General features: G+C 45.7%; 1 protein-coding gene across 4 annotated transcripts in view; it reads left to right on the forward strand.

The window, feature by feature from the left end:
* Nucleotides 1-14,972, forward strand: part of trappc11 (trafficking protein particle complex subunit 11) — a 69,422-nt gene that overhangs the window by 12,063 nt on the left and 42,387 nt on the right. For all 4 annotated transcript variants that reach the window (XM_060843272.1, XM_060843245.1, XM_060843254.1 and 1 more), the window contains exons 3-7: nucleotides 415-584; nucleotides 845-915; nucleotides 6,046-6,160; nucleotides 7,340-7,439; nucleotides 14,504-14,577. In XM_060843272.1, the coding sequence (XP_060699255.1) occupies nucleotides 415-584; nucleotides 845-915; nucleotides 6,046-6,160; nucleotides 7,340-7,439; nucleotides 14,504-14,577 (530 nt within the window). The remainder of the gene's footprint in view (nucleotides 1-414; nucleotides 585-844; nucleotides 916-6,045; nucleotides 6,161-7,339; nucleotides 7,440-14,503; nucleotides 14,578-14,972) is intronic.

Genomic DNA, 14,972 nt, shown 5'->3' on the forward strand with positions numbered 1-14,972 from the left:
AGCACCCAAGGTAAAGTTCAAGGAGCCATCACAATGTCCACTGTTTTGAGCTCTGATTAGTTAAGAACAGGACTGTTTGAAAGCTGTCCTGACCAGCTGGATGACAATGGCTCAGTGAAGGCATTGTGATGAATTTTGTCACAAGGTTAATATGGTGACAAGGTTGTGTTGGACACAGCATTCTGACAATGTGCTTTATATACTTTCTGTATAAAAATAGTATACTTTGCTTCCTAAATCATACCTCTAAAATTGGTTGTTCAATTGTATAAAAATCTATATGATCTAAATTTTATGTACAGTAATTTCTGAGTCTGCATGTTAGATATCTACAGACACCATGAAAATAAACTTGGAACACTTTTGTCATTGTAGAGTTTTTAGGCTAATTACGAAATTGTTCCCTTTTCATAGAGGACTTCTTATGAGTGGTATATTCCGAAAGGAATCCTTAAAACTGGCTGGATGAACAAACATTTAAACCTTGTTCCTGCTCTGGTGGTGGTCTTTTATGAACTGGACTGGGATGACGCTCAGTGGAAAGAGAAGCAATCTGAATGTGCTACCAGAGTAGAAATTGTCAGGTATGCCAAAATAATTGTAATTGAATATTATTATTCTTTAGAATTCGCGAGGCCTACAGCAGTATAAAGGCCTTTAGGCCTATCGAGTCAGCACTTGTCAAAAACAATCTGAAAAATCAAAAGCGAATATGTAAAACAAAAAAAAAGTTCTATAGAGGAAAAAAAGTATCATTTTTCTATTGGGATATAGTATCTAATTCCGACTTTGCTCTGCTTCTCATTCCTTTTGTGAGGTTGTGTTTTGTGTTTTTTGCTTCCAGGCAAAGTTTACATGGAAGAAACACAAAGGTTGCTGTTGTTCTGATACAGAAGAAAACTCCCTTACCACCAGGTACTTTCAGTACACATCTTATGAAAGGGGAAAATATTGCAAAAAATCAAAAACAAACCTGAAATTGTTACAGACACTCAACACATAGTCAGTATTTGTTGAATGGACTGGAAAATTAATAACAAACAAAACAGAAATTGCTGGAAAAGCCGTTCTGGCCACATCTCTGAAGAGAACTCTGAAACCATTCCTGGTCCAGTGACCCTTCCTCAAACTTATTTATTATTTACTATTCATGACTTAGATTCTTGCTATTAGATTTATTCTATGATTTCAATTTTTAAATTTAAATTTTATTTCTAAGGAATAGAATTGGCAAGATCTTTTGATGGCTACATTACATTAAAGTTAATGCACTTCCTTGAAATATGTTTAACTTTGCAATTTTATTTTGTTATGTCTACACCTAATGGAAGTATTGCATTTGGTTTAGTGAATGAAGCACACATTTTGGACCATCTTAAATTGTAAGATGACCTACTTTAATCTATACTATTAGCTTCTTGAATTGACTTTAACTAGAATTAGAAATACTAATCATTCACCCCCAGTCCCAAACTATTCAAATGGGTTGGTGTAATGCATTCAGAAGACAAGGGCATAAAGCTTTGATTTTGAAACTTAACTGTGTCCAATTTTAATTTCAAGAATTTGGGGGAACATGATTACTGTGCACAGTATTGTGATTTTGCTTTCAAAGTCATCCATTCAAACAATTTTATGTTTTTGAAAGTATTAGCTCTTGCTGTATTCTAAATACTGAATATTACAGAATTGCTGAACGTTACTGAATATCATAGAATAATTCTATAATGACTGTCATTGCAACCAGATCAAGTGCAGAGGTCACCTGATATATCCTTGCGCATTGATTTTTGTGTGAGCTACTGGGTAGTTTTTCTGAGGCAGAAGTTTTAATTGCATTCTTTAGTTATGTTGCTTTGACTTCGGTTGCTATTTTTCTGTTACTGTGCCTGAGATCACTGTAAACCACAGAACAAAATTGATAGCTGCATTTAATCAGCTTTTCAAACATTAGACAATTAAACTAATTTAAACCAAAATGCTGTTGTTGATTCCTGAAGAAGGGCTCATGCCCGAAACGTCGATTCTTCTGCTCCTAGGATGCTGCCTGACCTGTTGCGCTTTTCCAGCAACACATTTTCAGCTGAGGTCTGAACTGAAAAGAGAAATGCTGCAGAAACTTAGCAAGTCTGTTAGCACCTGTGGTGAGAGAAACAGAACTAAAACTTTGAATCCAATGACTCTCTTCTAAAGGGTTCCGAAGAAGAGTCACAGGACTTAACATTAACTTGAAGGGTGTTCCTCACAACAGAGTTCACAATTTCTAGCTTCTCTTGTACCCACTGTATTTATATGACTGATCAGTTCTGATCAATACGAAGTCCTCATGATGTGATAATGGGAATTTACCAATGAGAATGCTACTGAGCATCAGGCGATCATGGTTAGATCTCACTTGGAGATAGTTTTTATCTGACACAGATAACTGTATATTGTACAAGTTGTTTGAATTTATTCAGTTATGTGAATGCATGTGACTGGCTGGCCAGCATTTATTGCCCATCTCTGGTTGCCGTTGACAAGGTGGTGATGAGCTGCTGCCTTAAACCTCTGCAGTGCACCAGCTGTGGGTTGACCCACAGTGCCATTCGGGAGGGAATTCTAGGATTTTGATCTTGTGACTGTGAAGGAACAGCAATATATTTCCAAGTTAGGATGGGAAGTGGCTTGGAGGGGAAATTGCAGGTGGTGGTGATCCCATGTATCTGCTGCCCTTGTCCTTCAAGATAGAAATGATCATGTATTTGGAAGGTGCTGTCAGAGGATCTCTGGTGAATTTCTGCAGTGCATCTTGTAGTTAGTGCACACTACTACTGAGTGTCAATGGTGGAGGGAGTGGATGCTTGTCAATATAGTGCCAATAAAATTGACTACTTTGTCCTGGATGGTGTCAAGCTTTTTGATTGTTGTTGGTGCTGTAATCATCCAGGCAAATGGGGAGTATTCTGTCACACTCCTGATTTGTGTCTTGTAGATGATGGACTTGCTTTGGGAAGTCAGGAGGTGTGTGACTCACTGATGTATTCCTAGCTTCTGAGATGGTTTCGTAGCCACTTTGTTTATGTGGTGAGTCCAGTTAAGTGTCTAGTCAGTGATAACCCCCAGGACGTTGGTAGTGGGGGAATCCAGTGATGATAACACCGTTGAATTTCAAGGGCTGGTGGTTAGATTGTCTCTTATTTGTAATGGTCACAGCCTGGCATTTGTATGACATAAATGTTACTTACCTCTGGATATTGTCAAGATCTTGTTGCATTTGAACATGGATTGCTTCAATATCTGAGTAGTTCTGACCTTATGGAGGCAAGGCCATTGATGAAGCAGCTGAAGGTAGTTGGGCCTCGGACACCACCTGAGGAATTCCTGGAACTAAGATGACTGGCCTCCAACAACTGCAACCATTATCTGATGTGCCAGGTATGACTCGAAACAGCAGAGTCCCCTGGAATCCAATGATTCCAGTTTTGCTAAGGCTCCTGGGTGTCAAGGATTGTACACCTTTTTCATGTTTGAACCAAGGCTGAACTGAGGTCAGGAGCTGAGTGGCCCTGGTGGAACCCAAACAGGGCATCACTGAGCAGGTTATTGCTGAGCAGATGCTGCTTGATAGCACTGTTGATGACCCCTTCCATCAATTCACCATGGATATCCAGTCCCTGTATATGTCGATCCACCACAATGAAGGTCTCCAAGCCCTCAGTTTCTTCCTTTCACGCTGTCCCAACCAGTACCCTTCCACTGACACCCTCATCCTCCTGGTTGAACGGGTGGTCACCCTCAACAACTTCTCCTTCCAATCCTCCCACTTCCTCCAAACCAAAAGGGTCAACATGGGCACCCGCATGGGACCCATCTGTGCCTGCCTCTTTGTCGGGTACATGGAACAGTCCATCTTCCGCAGTTATACCAGCACGACCCTCCACCTTTTCCTCCGCTAAATCAATGACTGACTGTATCGGCGTCATCTCGTGCTCCAACGAGGATGTTGAACTGTTTCTCAACTTTACGAACACTTTTCACCCTGACCTCGTTCACCTGGACTATTTCGGACACCTCCCTCCCCTTCCTAGACCTCTCCATCACAGTCTCCAGTGACCGACTAGCCAAAGACATCTACTACAAGCGCACTGACTCCCACAGCTACTTAGACTACACCTCCTCCCACGCTACCTCCTGTAAAAACGCCATCCCTTATTCCCAATTCTTCCGGCTCTGCTGCATCTGATCCCAGGATGTTCCATTCCACTTTGGAAAGTCCTAGATGTCCTCCTCCTTCCAAGATTGCAATTTACCTTCCCACGTAGTTGACTATGCCCTCCAGCGCATATCCTCCACTTCATGCACCACTGTGCTTAAACCCCAGACTCCCAATGCAACAAGTACAGAACCCCCCCCCCCCCCCCCCCCCCCCAACCCCCGGTCCTCACCTGCCACCCCACCAGCCTCTGCATACATTGCATCAACTTCTGCCACCTCCAAACGGACCTCTCCACCAGAGAAATATTTCCCTCGCCACCCCAATCAGCATTTCGGAGAGACTATTCCCTCTGCAACTCCCTCATCGGGTTCACGCCCTCCACCAGCCTACACCCCACCCATGGTATCTTTCCCTGCAACCACAGGACGTACAAAACCTGTGCCCACACCACTTCCCTCACCTCTGTCCAAGGCCCCAAAGGATTTGTCCACATCTGACAGAAATCTACCTGTACCTCTGCAAATGTCATCGACTGTATCCATTGCACCTGATGTGGTCTCCTCCACATCGGGGAGACAGGGCGCCTTCTTGCGGATCATTTCAGAGAGCATCTCTGGGACACCCTCACCCATTAATCCCACCGTCCTGTGGCTGAACACTTCAACTCCCCTTCCTACTGCAGCATGGATATGCAGGTCCTGGATTGCCTCCACTGCCAAACCATTACCACCCGACGACTGGAGAAAGACTGCCTCATATTCTGCCTTGGAACCCTGCAACCACATGGGATAATTGTGGATTTCAACGGTTTCCTTATTTCCCCTCCCCTCATATTATCTCAATCCCAAGCCTCCAACTTGGCACTGCCCTCCTGACCTGTCCCATCATCTTTCCCATCTATCTGCTCAACTCCACCCCCCCCCCCCCCGACCTATCACCTTCTCCCTCACCTTTATCTACCTATCACCTTTTTCAGCTACCTTCTCCCCCCCCCCCCCTCCCATGTACCTCTTAGCCCCCAACCCACAAGCCTCATTCCTGATGAAGGTCTTATGACCAAAACGTCAATTCTCCTGCACCTCGGATGCTGCCCGACCTGTTTTTTCAGAAACACGCTCTAGATGCCAATTTTCCACATTTACCTAGACTTACAGTGTGGAAACAGGCCCTTCGGCCCAACAAGTCCACACCGACCTAACACTTGGATAGATGCCAGTGTTGCCAGTACTGGAATAGCTTGGCTAGGGGAGTGACAGGTTTTGGAGCACAATCCTTCAGTACTATGGCTAGGATGTCATCAGGGCCCATTGCCTTTGCAGTATCCACTGTTTTCAACTGTTTTGTAATATCACATGGAGTGAATCGAATTGGCTAAAGATTGGTATCTGTAATGCTGGGGACCACTGGAGGGGGTATTGCTGCATTTAGACGAATACTACTTCAGTATCTGATGAGTTATGAGCAGTGCTGAACATTGAGAAATCATTAGCAATGATCCACACTTCTGATATCATGTTGAAGGGAAGGTAATTGAAGCAGCTGAAAATGGTTGGACATGGGACATGTCCTACCCTTAGGAACTCCTGTGATATCCTGAGCTTATGATTACATTCATATTGAGGCATTCTTGAAGTCTACTATTTCTAATAATCAAGTATAATGAAGTTAAAGTGGACTTCCTGCTGGTTTACAGTCTTACCAGAATAAAATCCAAAATTTAATTCAGTTAAAGTATTTGTTACTGTTTACGATCTTTTTAATGCTGCACAGTCCTTCTGCAACTTTCTTATGAGAAGTTCGTACTTCGCCATCTAGGAATTAAATATATCTGTCATGTAATACTTTAGGTGAGGACTTGATTGCTTCAGAGAGAGCAGCAGCATTGTGCAATGCTTGTGACTTGTCAGGAAAGTCGCTGTTTGTGTTACCACACACTGATCATCTTGTCGGATATATTATCAGGTAGGTGCTTTACGTGCTTTTGGGGAAGATGGTGGCATTGTGAGAATCTTGCTAGATTATTATGTCAGATTCCAAGACTAATGCTGTGATGACTGCTGACAAGTAGCAGATAGATTTATTAATTTAATTTGAATTCTAAATGCAAAGCTAGTCTCAGTAATGATGACCATTACCTTAGCAATTATTTTGGATGTAGATTTGCTCGCTGAGCTGCAAGGCTCATTTCCAGACATTTCTTTACCTTGCTAGGTAGCGTCTTCAGTGGACCTCAGGCGAAGCAATGCTGAAAATCCCTGCTTTCTATTTATATGTTTGGGTTTCTTTGTGGTGGTGATGTTATTTCCTGTGATGAAGTCACTTCGGTTCCTTTTATCAGTGGATGGTAGATGAAGTCTAACTCAATGTTGATAGAGTTCCGGTTGGAATACCATGCTTCTAGGAATTCTAGTGTGTGACGAGAAATGACATCCCTAACCCAAAGAAACCCAAACATATAAATAGAAAGCAGGAATTTTCAGCATTGATTTGTCGGAGGCCCACTGAAGATGTTACCTAGTAAGGTAACGAAACGTCTGAAAATGAACCTTGCAACTCAGTGAGCAAACCTACATCCAAAACTTCAACCTGAGCTACAAATCTTCTCACAACTTGCTGAGCAATTATTGTGTAAACTCATTGGGTTCAATAGTATGTATTGGAGAAGGAAATCTACATCCTTACCCAGCCTAGCCTCTGAGATACAGAACCACAGCAGTGTGGTAGACTCATAATTACCCTCCGAGATAGCCAAGCAAGGTACTCGGTTGAAGGGCATTTAGGGATTGGCAACAAATACTGACCTTGCCAGTTATCCCAAATCCCATAAAAGAATAAACAAAACAAATCCAGTTTGCTGCAAGTCAAGCCCTGGAAAAGCAGCAGAGGAACATCATGGGAAAGGTTTAACAAAGCACAAAGCTAGTCAAGTAAAAGATCCCTCTTCCTCTATATCACACATAGCTTCAGATTTGAGGGTTGTCCTTTGATATTCAGTAAGTAGCTGTCGGGGGGGAAAAATGCTATTGTTTAAAAAGAAATTAATTAGAATGATTAATTATATCAAATATTTTAATTTTTATTTGAATTAGAATTCAGAGCATTTTTTCCCACATTAAAAGTGCAGCTTCTGTTAATTTTCAGGTTGGAGAATGCTTTTTATGAACATGCACAGACATACTATTATACAGAGATTCGGAGGGTCAAATCACACAAAGAATTCTTGAACAAAACAACTCATCAGGTAAATATAGGTGATGGTGTTGGGCAGAGTGGGATGGCAGTGGTGTCCTGTTCTGTTCAGTCTAAATTGTATTCATGCATGTAGGGTATCCACCAGTTTAGGTAGTTGACTGTTAGTGTCATTGAGATGTACATCATCGGTCCAACCCGTCCACGTTGACCAGATATCCCAATTTATTCCACCTGCCAGCAACTGGCCCATATTACTCCAAACCCTTCCTATTCATATACCCATCCAAATGCCTCTTAAATGTTGTAATTGTACTAGCCTCCACCACTTCCTCTGGCAGCTCATTCCATACACGTACCACCTGTGTGAAAAGGTTGCACTGTAGGTCTCTTTTATGTCTTTCCCCTCTCACTCTCAACCTCTGACTTCTAGTTCTGGACTCCCTGACGCCAGGAAGAGGACTTGCCCTATTTACCCTATCCTTGCACCTCATAATTTTGCAAACCTCTGTAAGGTCACCCCTCAGCCTCCGACGCTCCAAGGAAAACAGCCCCAGCCTGTTCAGCCTCTCCCTGTAGTTCAAATCCTCCAACCCAGGCAACAGCCGTGCAAATCTTTTCTGAATCCTTTCAAGTTTCTCAACATCTTTCCGATAGGAAGGAGACCAGAATTGCATGCAATATTCCAACAGTGGCTTAACCAATGTGCAGCCACAACATGACCTCCCAGCTCCTGTACTCAATACTCTGACCAATAAAAGCAAGCATACCAAACGCCGCCTTCACTATCCTATCTACCTGCGACTCCACATTCAAGGAGCTATGAACCTGCACACCAAGGTCTCTTTGTTCAGCAACACTCCCTTGGACCTTACCATTAAGTGTATAAATTCTGCTAAGATTTGCTTTCCCAAATGCAGCACCTCACATTTATCTGAATTAAGCTACATCATCCACTTATCAGCCCATTGGTCCATCTCTTCAAGATTCTGTTGTAATCGGAGGTAAGCCTCTTCACTGTTCACTGCACCTCCAATTTTGGTGTCATCTGCAAACTTACTAACTGTACGTCTTATGCTCGCATCCAAATCATTTATGTAAATGACAACAAGTAGAGAATCCAGTACCGATCCTTGTGGCACTCCACTGGTCACAGGCCTCCTGTCTGAAAAGCAACCCTTCACCACTACCACCCTCTGTCTTCTACCTTTGAGCCAGTTCTGTATCCAAATGGCTCATTCTCCCTGTATTCCATGAGATCTAACCTTGCTAATCAGTCTCCCATTAGGAACCTTGTTGAACACCTTACTGAAGTCATCCACAAACCTGCCTGCCCCGGCCGACCCATTGTCTCAGCCTGCTCCTGCCCCACCGAACTCATCTCCCAATACCTCGACACGGTCCTGTCCCCTTTAGTCCAAGAACTCCCCACCTACGTTCGGGACACCACCCACGCCCTCCACCTCCTCCAGGATTTTCGCTTCCCCGGTCCCCAACGCCTTATTTTCACTATGGACATCCAGTCCCTGTACACCTCCATCCCCCATCACGAAGGACTCAAAGCCCTCCGCTTCTTCCTTTCCCGCCGCACCAACCAGTACCCTTCCACTGACACCCTCCTTCGACTGACTGAACTGGTCCTCACCCTGAATAACTTCTCTTTTCAATCCTCCCACTTCCTCCAAACTAAAGGAGTTGCCATGGGCACCCGCATGGGCCCCAGCTATGCTTGTCTCTTTGTAGGATATGTGGAACAGTCCATCTTCCGCAACTACACTGGCACCACCCCCCACCTTTTCCTCCGCTACATCGATGACTGTATCGGCGCTGCCTCGTGCTCCCACGAGGAGGTTGAACAGTTCATCAACTTTACTAACACCTTCCATCCCGACCTGAAATTCACCTGGACCATCTCAGACTCCTCCCTCCCCTTCCTAGACCTCTCCATTTCTATCTCGGGCGACCGACTCAACACAGACATCTATTATAAACCGACTGACTCCCACAGCTACCTGGACTACACCTCCTCCCACCCTGCCCCCTGTAAAAATGCCATCCCATACTCCCAATTCCTTCGTCTCCGCTGCATCTGCTCCCAGGGGGACCAATTCCAACACCGCACAGCCCAGATGGCCTCCTTCTTCAAGGACCGCAGATTCCCCCCAGACGTGATCGACGATGCCCTCCACCGCATCTCCTCCACTTCCCGCTCCTCCGCCCTTGAGCCCCGCTCCTCCAACCGCCACCAAGACAGAACCCCACTGGTTCTCACCTACCACCCCACCAACCTCCGCATACAACGTATCATCCGCCGCCATTTCCGCCACCTCCAAACGGACCCCACCACCAAGGATATATTTCCCTCCCCTCCCCTATCAGCGTTCCGCAAGGACCACTCCCTTCGTGACTCCCTCGTCAGATCCACACCCCCCACCAACCCAACCTCCACCCCCGGCACCTTCCCCTGCAACCGCAGGAAATGTAAAACTTGCGCCCACACCTCCACACTCACTTCCCTCCAAGGCCCCAAGGGATCCTTCCATATCCGCCACAAGTTCACCTGTACCTCCACACACGTCATCTATTGCATCCGCTGCACCCGATGTGGCCTCCTCTATATTGGGGAGACAGGCCGCTTACTTGCGGAACGCTTCAGAGAACACCTCCGGGCTGCCCGAACCAACCAACCCAATCACCCCGTGGCTCAACACTTTAACTCTCCCTCCCACTCCACCGAGGACATGCAGGTCCTTGGACTCCTCCACCGGCAGAACACAACAACACGACGGCTGGAGGAGGAGCGCCTCATCTTCCGCCTGGGAACCCTCCAACCACAAGGTATGAATTCAGATTTCTCCAGTTTCCTCATTTCCCCACCCCCCACCTTGTCTCAGTCGGTTCCCTCAACTCAGCACCGCCCTCCTAACCTGCAATCCTCTTCCTGACCTCTCCGCCCCCACCCCACTCCGGCCTATCACCCTCACCTTGACCTCCTTCCACCCATCGCCCCTCCCCCTAGTCCCTCCTCCCTACCCTTTATCTTAGCCTGCTTGGCTCTCTCTCTCTCTTATTCCTGATGAAGGGCTTATGCTCGAAACGTCGAATTCTCTATTCCTGAGATGCTGCCTGGCCTGCTGTGCTTTGACCAGCAACACATTTGCAGCTGTGATCTCCAGCATCTGCAGACCTCATTTTTTACTCCATATAGATCACATCTACTGCTCTGCCCTCATCAATCTTTGTTACTACTTCAAAAAACTCCATCAAGTTTGAGACATGATTTCCCATGCACAAAGCCATGTTGACTATCCCGAATCAGTCCTTGCCTTTCAAAATACATCTACATCCTGTCCCTCAGGGTTTCCTCCAACAACTTGCCCACCACCGGCTCCGGCCCGTGCCCCCGCCCCCAGCTCCGGCCCTGCCGTATTTTCACCATCCCTCCAGGCCTCCCTCTCTCTGAGGATGAAAGATCTGTCCTCCGCAGAGGCCTCACCTTCATCCCCCTATCCTCCCGGATTAACAAATTCAACACACGGCGAGACGTCGAACAATTCTTCTGCTGCCGTCGCCTCCGCGCCTACTTCTCCAACCAGGACTCCCACCCACTCTCTGACAACCCCTTCTTCTGCCTCCAACACATCTCATCCACTTGGACACCCTGTGCTAGCCTCTTACCTGCCCTAACTTCATAGCCAACATTGACCGTCTCAACCTCTCCACCCCTCTCACCCTCGGAACGTGCAGCCCTCCACTCTCTCCGCTCCAACCCCAATCTCGCCATCAAACCGGCAGGCAAGGGAGGCGTGGTGGTAGTTTGGCACACCGATCTTTATATTGCTGAGGCTAAACACCAGCTCGCGGACACCTCCTCCTACTGCCCCCTTGACCATGACCCCACCTCCCACCACCAAAACATCATCTCCCAGACCATCCATAACCTCATCACCTCAGGGGATCTTCCATCCACCACTTCCAACCTCATAGTCCCACAACCCAGCACCACCCGTTTCTACCTCCTGCCAAAATCCACAAACCTAACTGCCCCGGCCGACCCATTGTCTCAGCCTGCTCCTACCCCACTGAACTCATCTCCGCATACCTCGACACGGTCCTGTCCCCCTTAGTCCAAGAACTCCCCACCTACGTTCAGGACACCACCCACGCCCTTCACCTCCTCCATGATTTTTGCTTCCCGGGCCCCCAACACCTTAGCTTCACCATGGACATCCAGTCCCTGTACACCTCCATCCCCCATCACGAAGGCCTCCAAGCCCTCCGCTGCTTCCTTTCCCGCTGACCCAACCAGTACCCTTCCACTGACACTCTCCTTCGACTGACTGAACTGGTCCTCCCTCTTAACAACTTCTCCTTCCAATCCTCCCACTTCCTCCAAACCAAAGGAGTAGCCATGGGCACCCACATGGGACCCTAGCTGTGCCTGCCTCTTTGTTGGATATATGGAACAGTCCATCTTCAGCTACACTGGCACCACCACCCACCTTTTCCTCCGCTACATTGATGACTGTATCGGCGCTACCTCGTGCTCCCACGAGGAGGTTGAACAGTTCATCCACTTTACCAACACCTTCCACCCCAACCTCAAATTTAATTGGACCGTCTCAGACTCCTCCTCCCCTTCCTAGACCTCTCCATCTCTATCTCGGACAACTGACTCAATGTGGATGTATATTATAAACCGACTGACTCCCACAGCTACCTAGATTACACCTCTTCCCACCCTGCCCCCTGTAAAAACACCATCCCATATTCCCGATTCCTTCGCCTTTGCCGCTTCTGCTCCCAGGAGGACCAATTCCAATACCGAACAACCCAGATGGCCTCCTTCTTCAAAGACCGCAATTTCCCCTCAGACAATGCTCTCCACCACATCTCCTCCACTTCCCTGCTCCTCCGCCCTTGAACTCTGCTCCTCCAATCGCCACAAGGACAGAATCCCACTAGTCCTCACCTATCGCCCCACCAACCTCCAGATACATCGGATCATCCTTCTTCATTTCCGCCACCTCCAAACGGACCCCGCCACAAGGATATATTTCCCTATCAGCATTCCGGAAAGACCACTCCCTCCGCGACTCCCTTGTCAGATCCACACCTCCCACCAACCCAACCTCCACTCCCAGCACCTTCCCCTGCAACTGCAAAAAATGCAAAACTTGCACCCACACCTCCCCCCTCACTTCCCTCCAAGGCCCCAAGGGATCCTTCAACATCCATCAAAAATTCACCTGCACCTCGACACACATCATTTACTGCATCTGATGTGGTCTCCTATACATTGGGGAGACAGGCCGCCTACTTGTGGAACATTTCAGAGAACACCTCTGGGGCACCTGCATCAACCAACCCAACCACCCCGTGGCTGAACACTTTAATTCCCCCTCCCACTCTGCCAAGGACATGCAGGTCCTTGGCCACCACCATGGGCAACACGACGCCTGGAGGAAGAGCGACTCATCTTCCGCCTAGGAACCTTCCAAACACAAGGGATGAATGCAGATTTCTCCAGCTTCCTCATTTCCCCTCCCCAACCTTTTCTCAGTCCCAACCCTCAGACTTAGCACCACCTTCTTGACCTGCAATCTTCTTCCCGACCTCTCCGCGCCCACCCACTCTCCGGCCTATCACCCTCACCTTAACTTACTTCCATCTATCGCATTCCCAACACCCCTCCCCCAAGCCCCTCCTCCCTATCTTTTATCTTAGCCTGCTTGGCACACCCTCCTTATTCCTGAAGAAGGTCTTATGCCCGAAACGTCGATTCTCCTCCTTTGATGCTGCCTGACCTGCAACACATCTATTTCCTGACGGTGTCTTCATATCCTTTTCCACAGTAAATACTGATGAAGAATACTCATTTAGTACCTCCCCCATTTTCTGTGGCTCCACACAAAGGCAGCCTTGCTGATCTTTGAGGGACCCTATTCACTCCCTAGTTACCCTTTTGTCCTTAATGTATTTGTAAAAACCCTTTGGATTTGCCTTAATTCTATTTGCCAAAGCTATCTCATGTCCCCTTTTTGCCCTCCTGCTTTCCCTCTTAAGTATACTTCTACTGCCTTTATACTCTTCTAAGGATTCACTCGATCTATCCTGTCTATACCTTGCATATGCTTCCTTCTTTTTCTTAACCAAACCCTCAATTTCGTTAGTCATCCAGCATTCCCTATACCTACCTGCCATTCCTTTCACCCTGACAGGAATATACTTTCTCTGGATTCTCGTTATCTCATTTCTGAAGGCTTCCCATTTTCCAGCCGTCCTTTTACCTGCAAACATCTGCCCACGATCAGCTTTCGAATCACTTTGACTTCCTTTCTATTTAAGTTATCTTTCGTTAACAAAGTGAGATATAGATGGTAGAGAGTATTTTGCAAGCCCTGGTTACAATCTTTCACTGTTTACTAGCACTAAAGTCGCTTGGTTTCACTTGTCCTTGCCTCTTGATGCCCCTCTTATTCACGATGTTGTCCATTTGGCACTGCGTAGTCAAAAGTTTGCTTTTTTATTTTTATCATATTACATAAATTGAGTTATTCAAAATATTCCATCATTCATTATTTTATGAATTCACTCACTAATTAGGAGATCTCCCATGTCTGTGCTGGTGTCCTATGGCCTATAACATATTTTGAGGCCTAGATTTCTTTGAGGGCAGTGCTGGAGCATTTATTGCTTGAATTCAAGCATTATAACTGAAGTAATTTAGAGTCAAGTAAACTATGGATTCAGGTTCAATGGCTTTATTTGTAAAATATTGTTATTTTACATCTCAAACAAAATGAAGGGTGCGAAATGAATAAATGATCGTAGGTTTATTGCTAAATGTTGCTTGTACTCTCATAACACCTATTTATTTGCAAACTGCTTAAAGTAATTGTGGTTGTAGAAGAGTAATAATTCCAGTCAAAACTCCTTGAAAACAATTAATATTGAATACATTTCGAAATGAAGAGTTCTCTTATCAAATCTGTTCACAGTCAACAGTTCAGTAAGCAGTCATTGTATTGCACAATCTATCTCAGACTTTTTGCACTTTTTAAAGAATGACAATTTCTGTCTTTGTAGTTTAAACATATGTTTTTATTTTGGCAGCTATTATTTGTGAGACATCAGTTCAAAACAGCTTTCTTCAGTGAATTGAAACAGGATACACAAAATGCATTAAAGTAAGTAATATTCATAATCTTCATTTAGTTTGTTATTGTCTGGACTCCAGTTGACCGGAAGAAAAACATTTTTCATGATTTCTAGCATTGCTTTCTCCAATTTTAAAAGCAGAGTGAGTGGGTGCGTGAAGACCTCAAATAGTTTAATCATGACCATGTGTAAGCCAGTAATTGTTACCAGTTTTTATGGGGTGACAGTGTCTATGTCACAACCATATATAGTTTGATCCTCATCTGGTATTCGGTCCAAGGGATGATACCCTTCATTGCTGCAATATCTCTTCTTGAAGTCATTGCAAACTGGCAATTAAACTTAGGACCTTTTGGTATGATACAGCTCCTTGCTATGGCATTTAGTGCATTTAGTTTCTTCCTAAATTTAGAAAGATTTTGAT

The sequence above is a fragment of the Hemiscyllium ocellatum genome, chromosome 2 (genome assembly GCF_020745735.1).
Source record: "Hemiscyllium ocellatum isolate sHemOce1 chromosome 2, sHemOce1.pat.X.cur, whole genome shotgun sequence".
NCBI lineage: Eukaryota > Metazoa > Chordata > Chondrichthyes > Orectolobiformes > Hemiscylliidae > Hemiscyllium > Hemiscyllium ocellatum.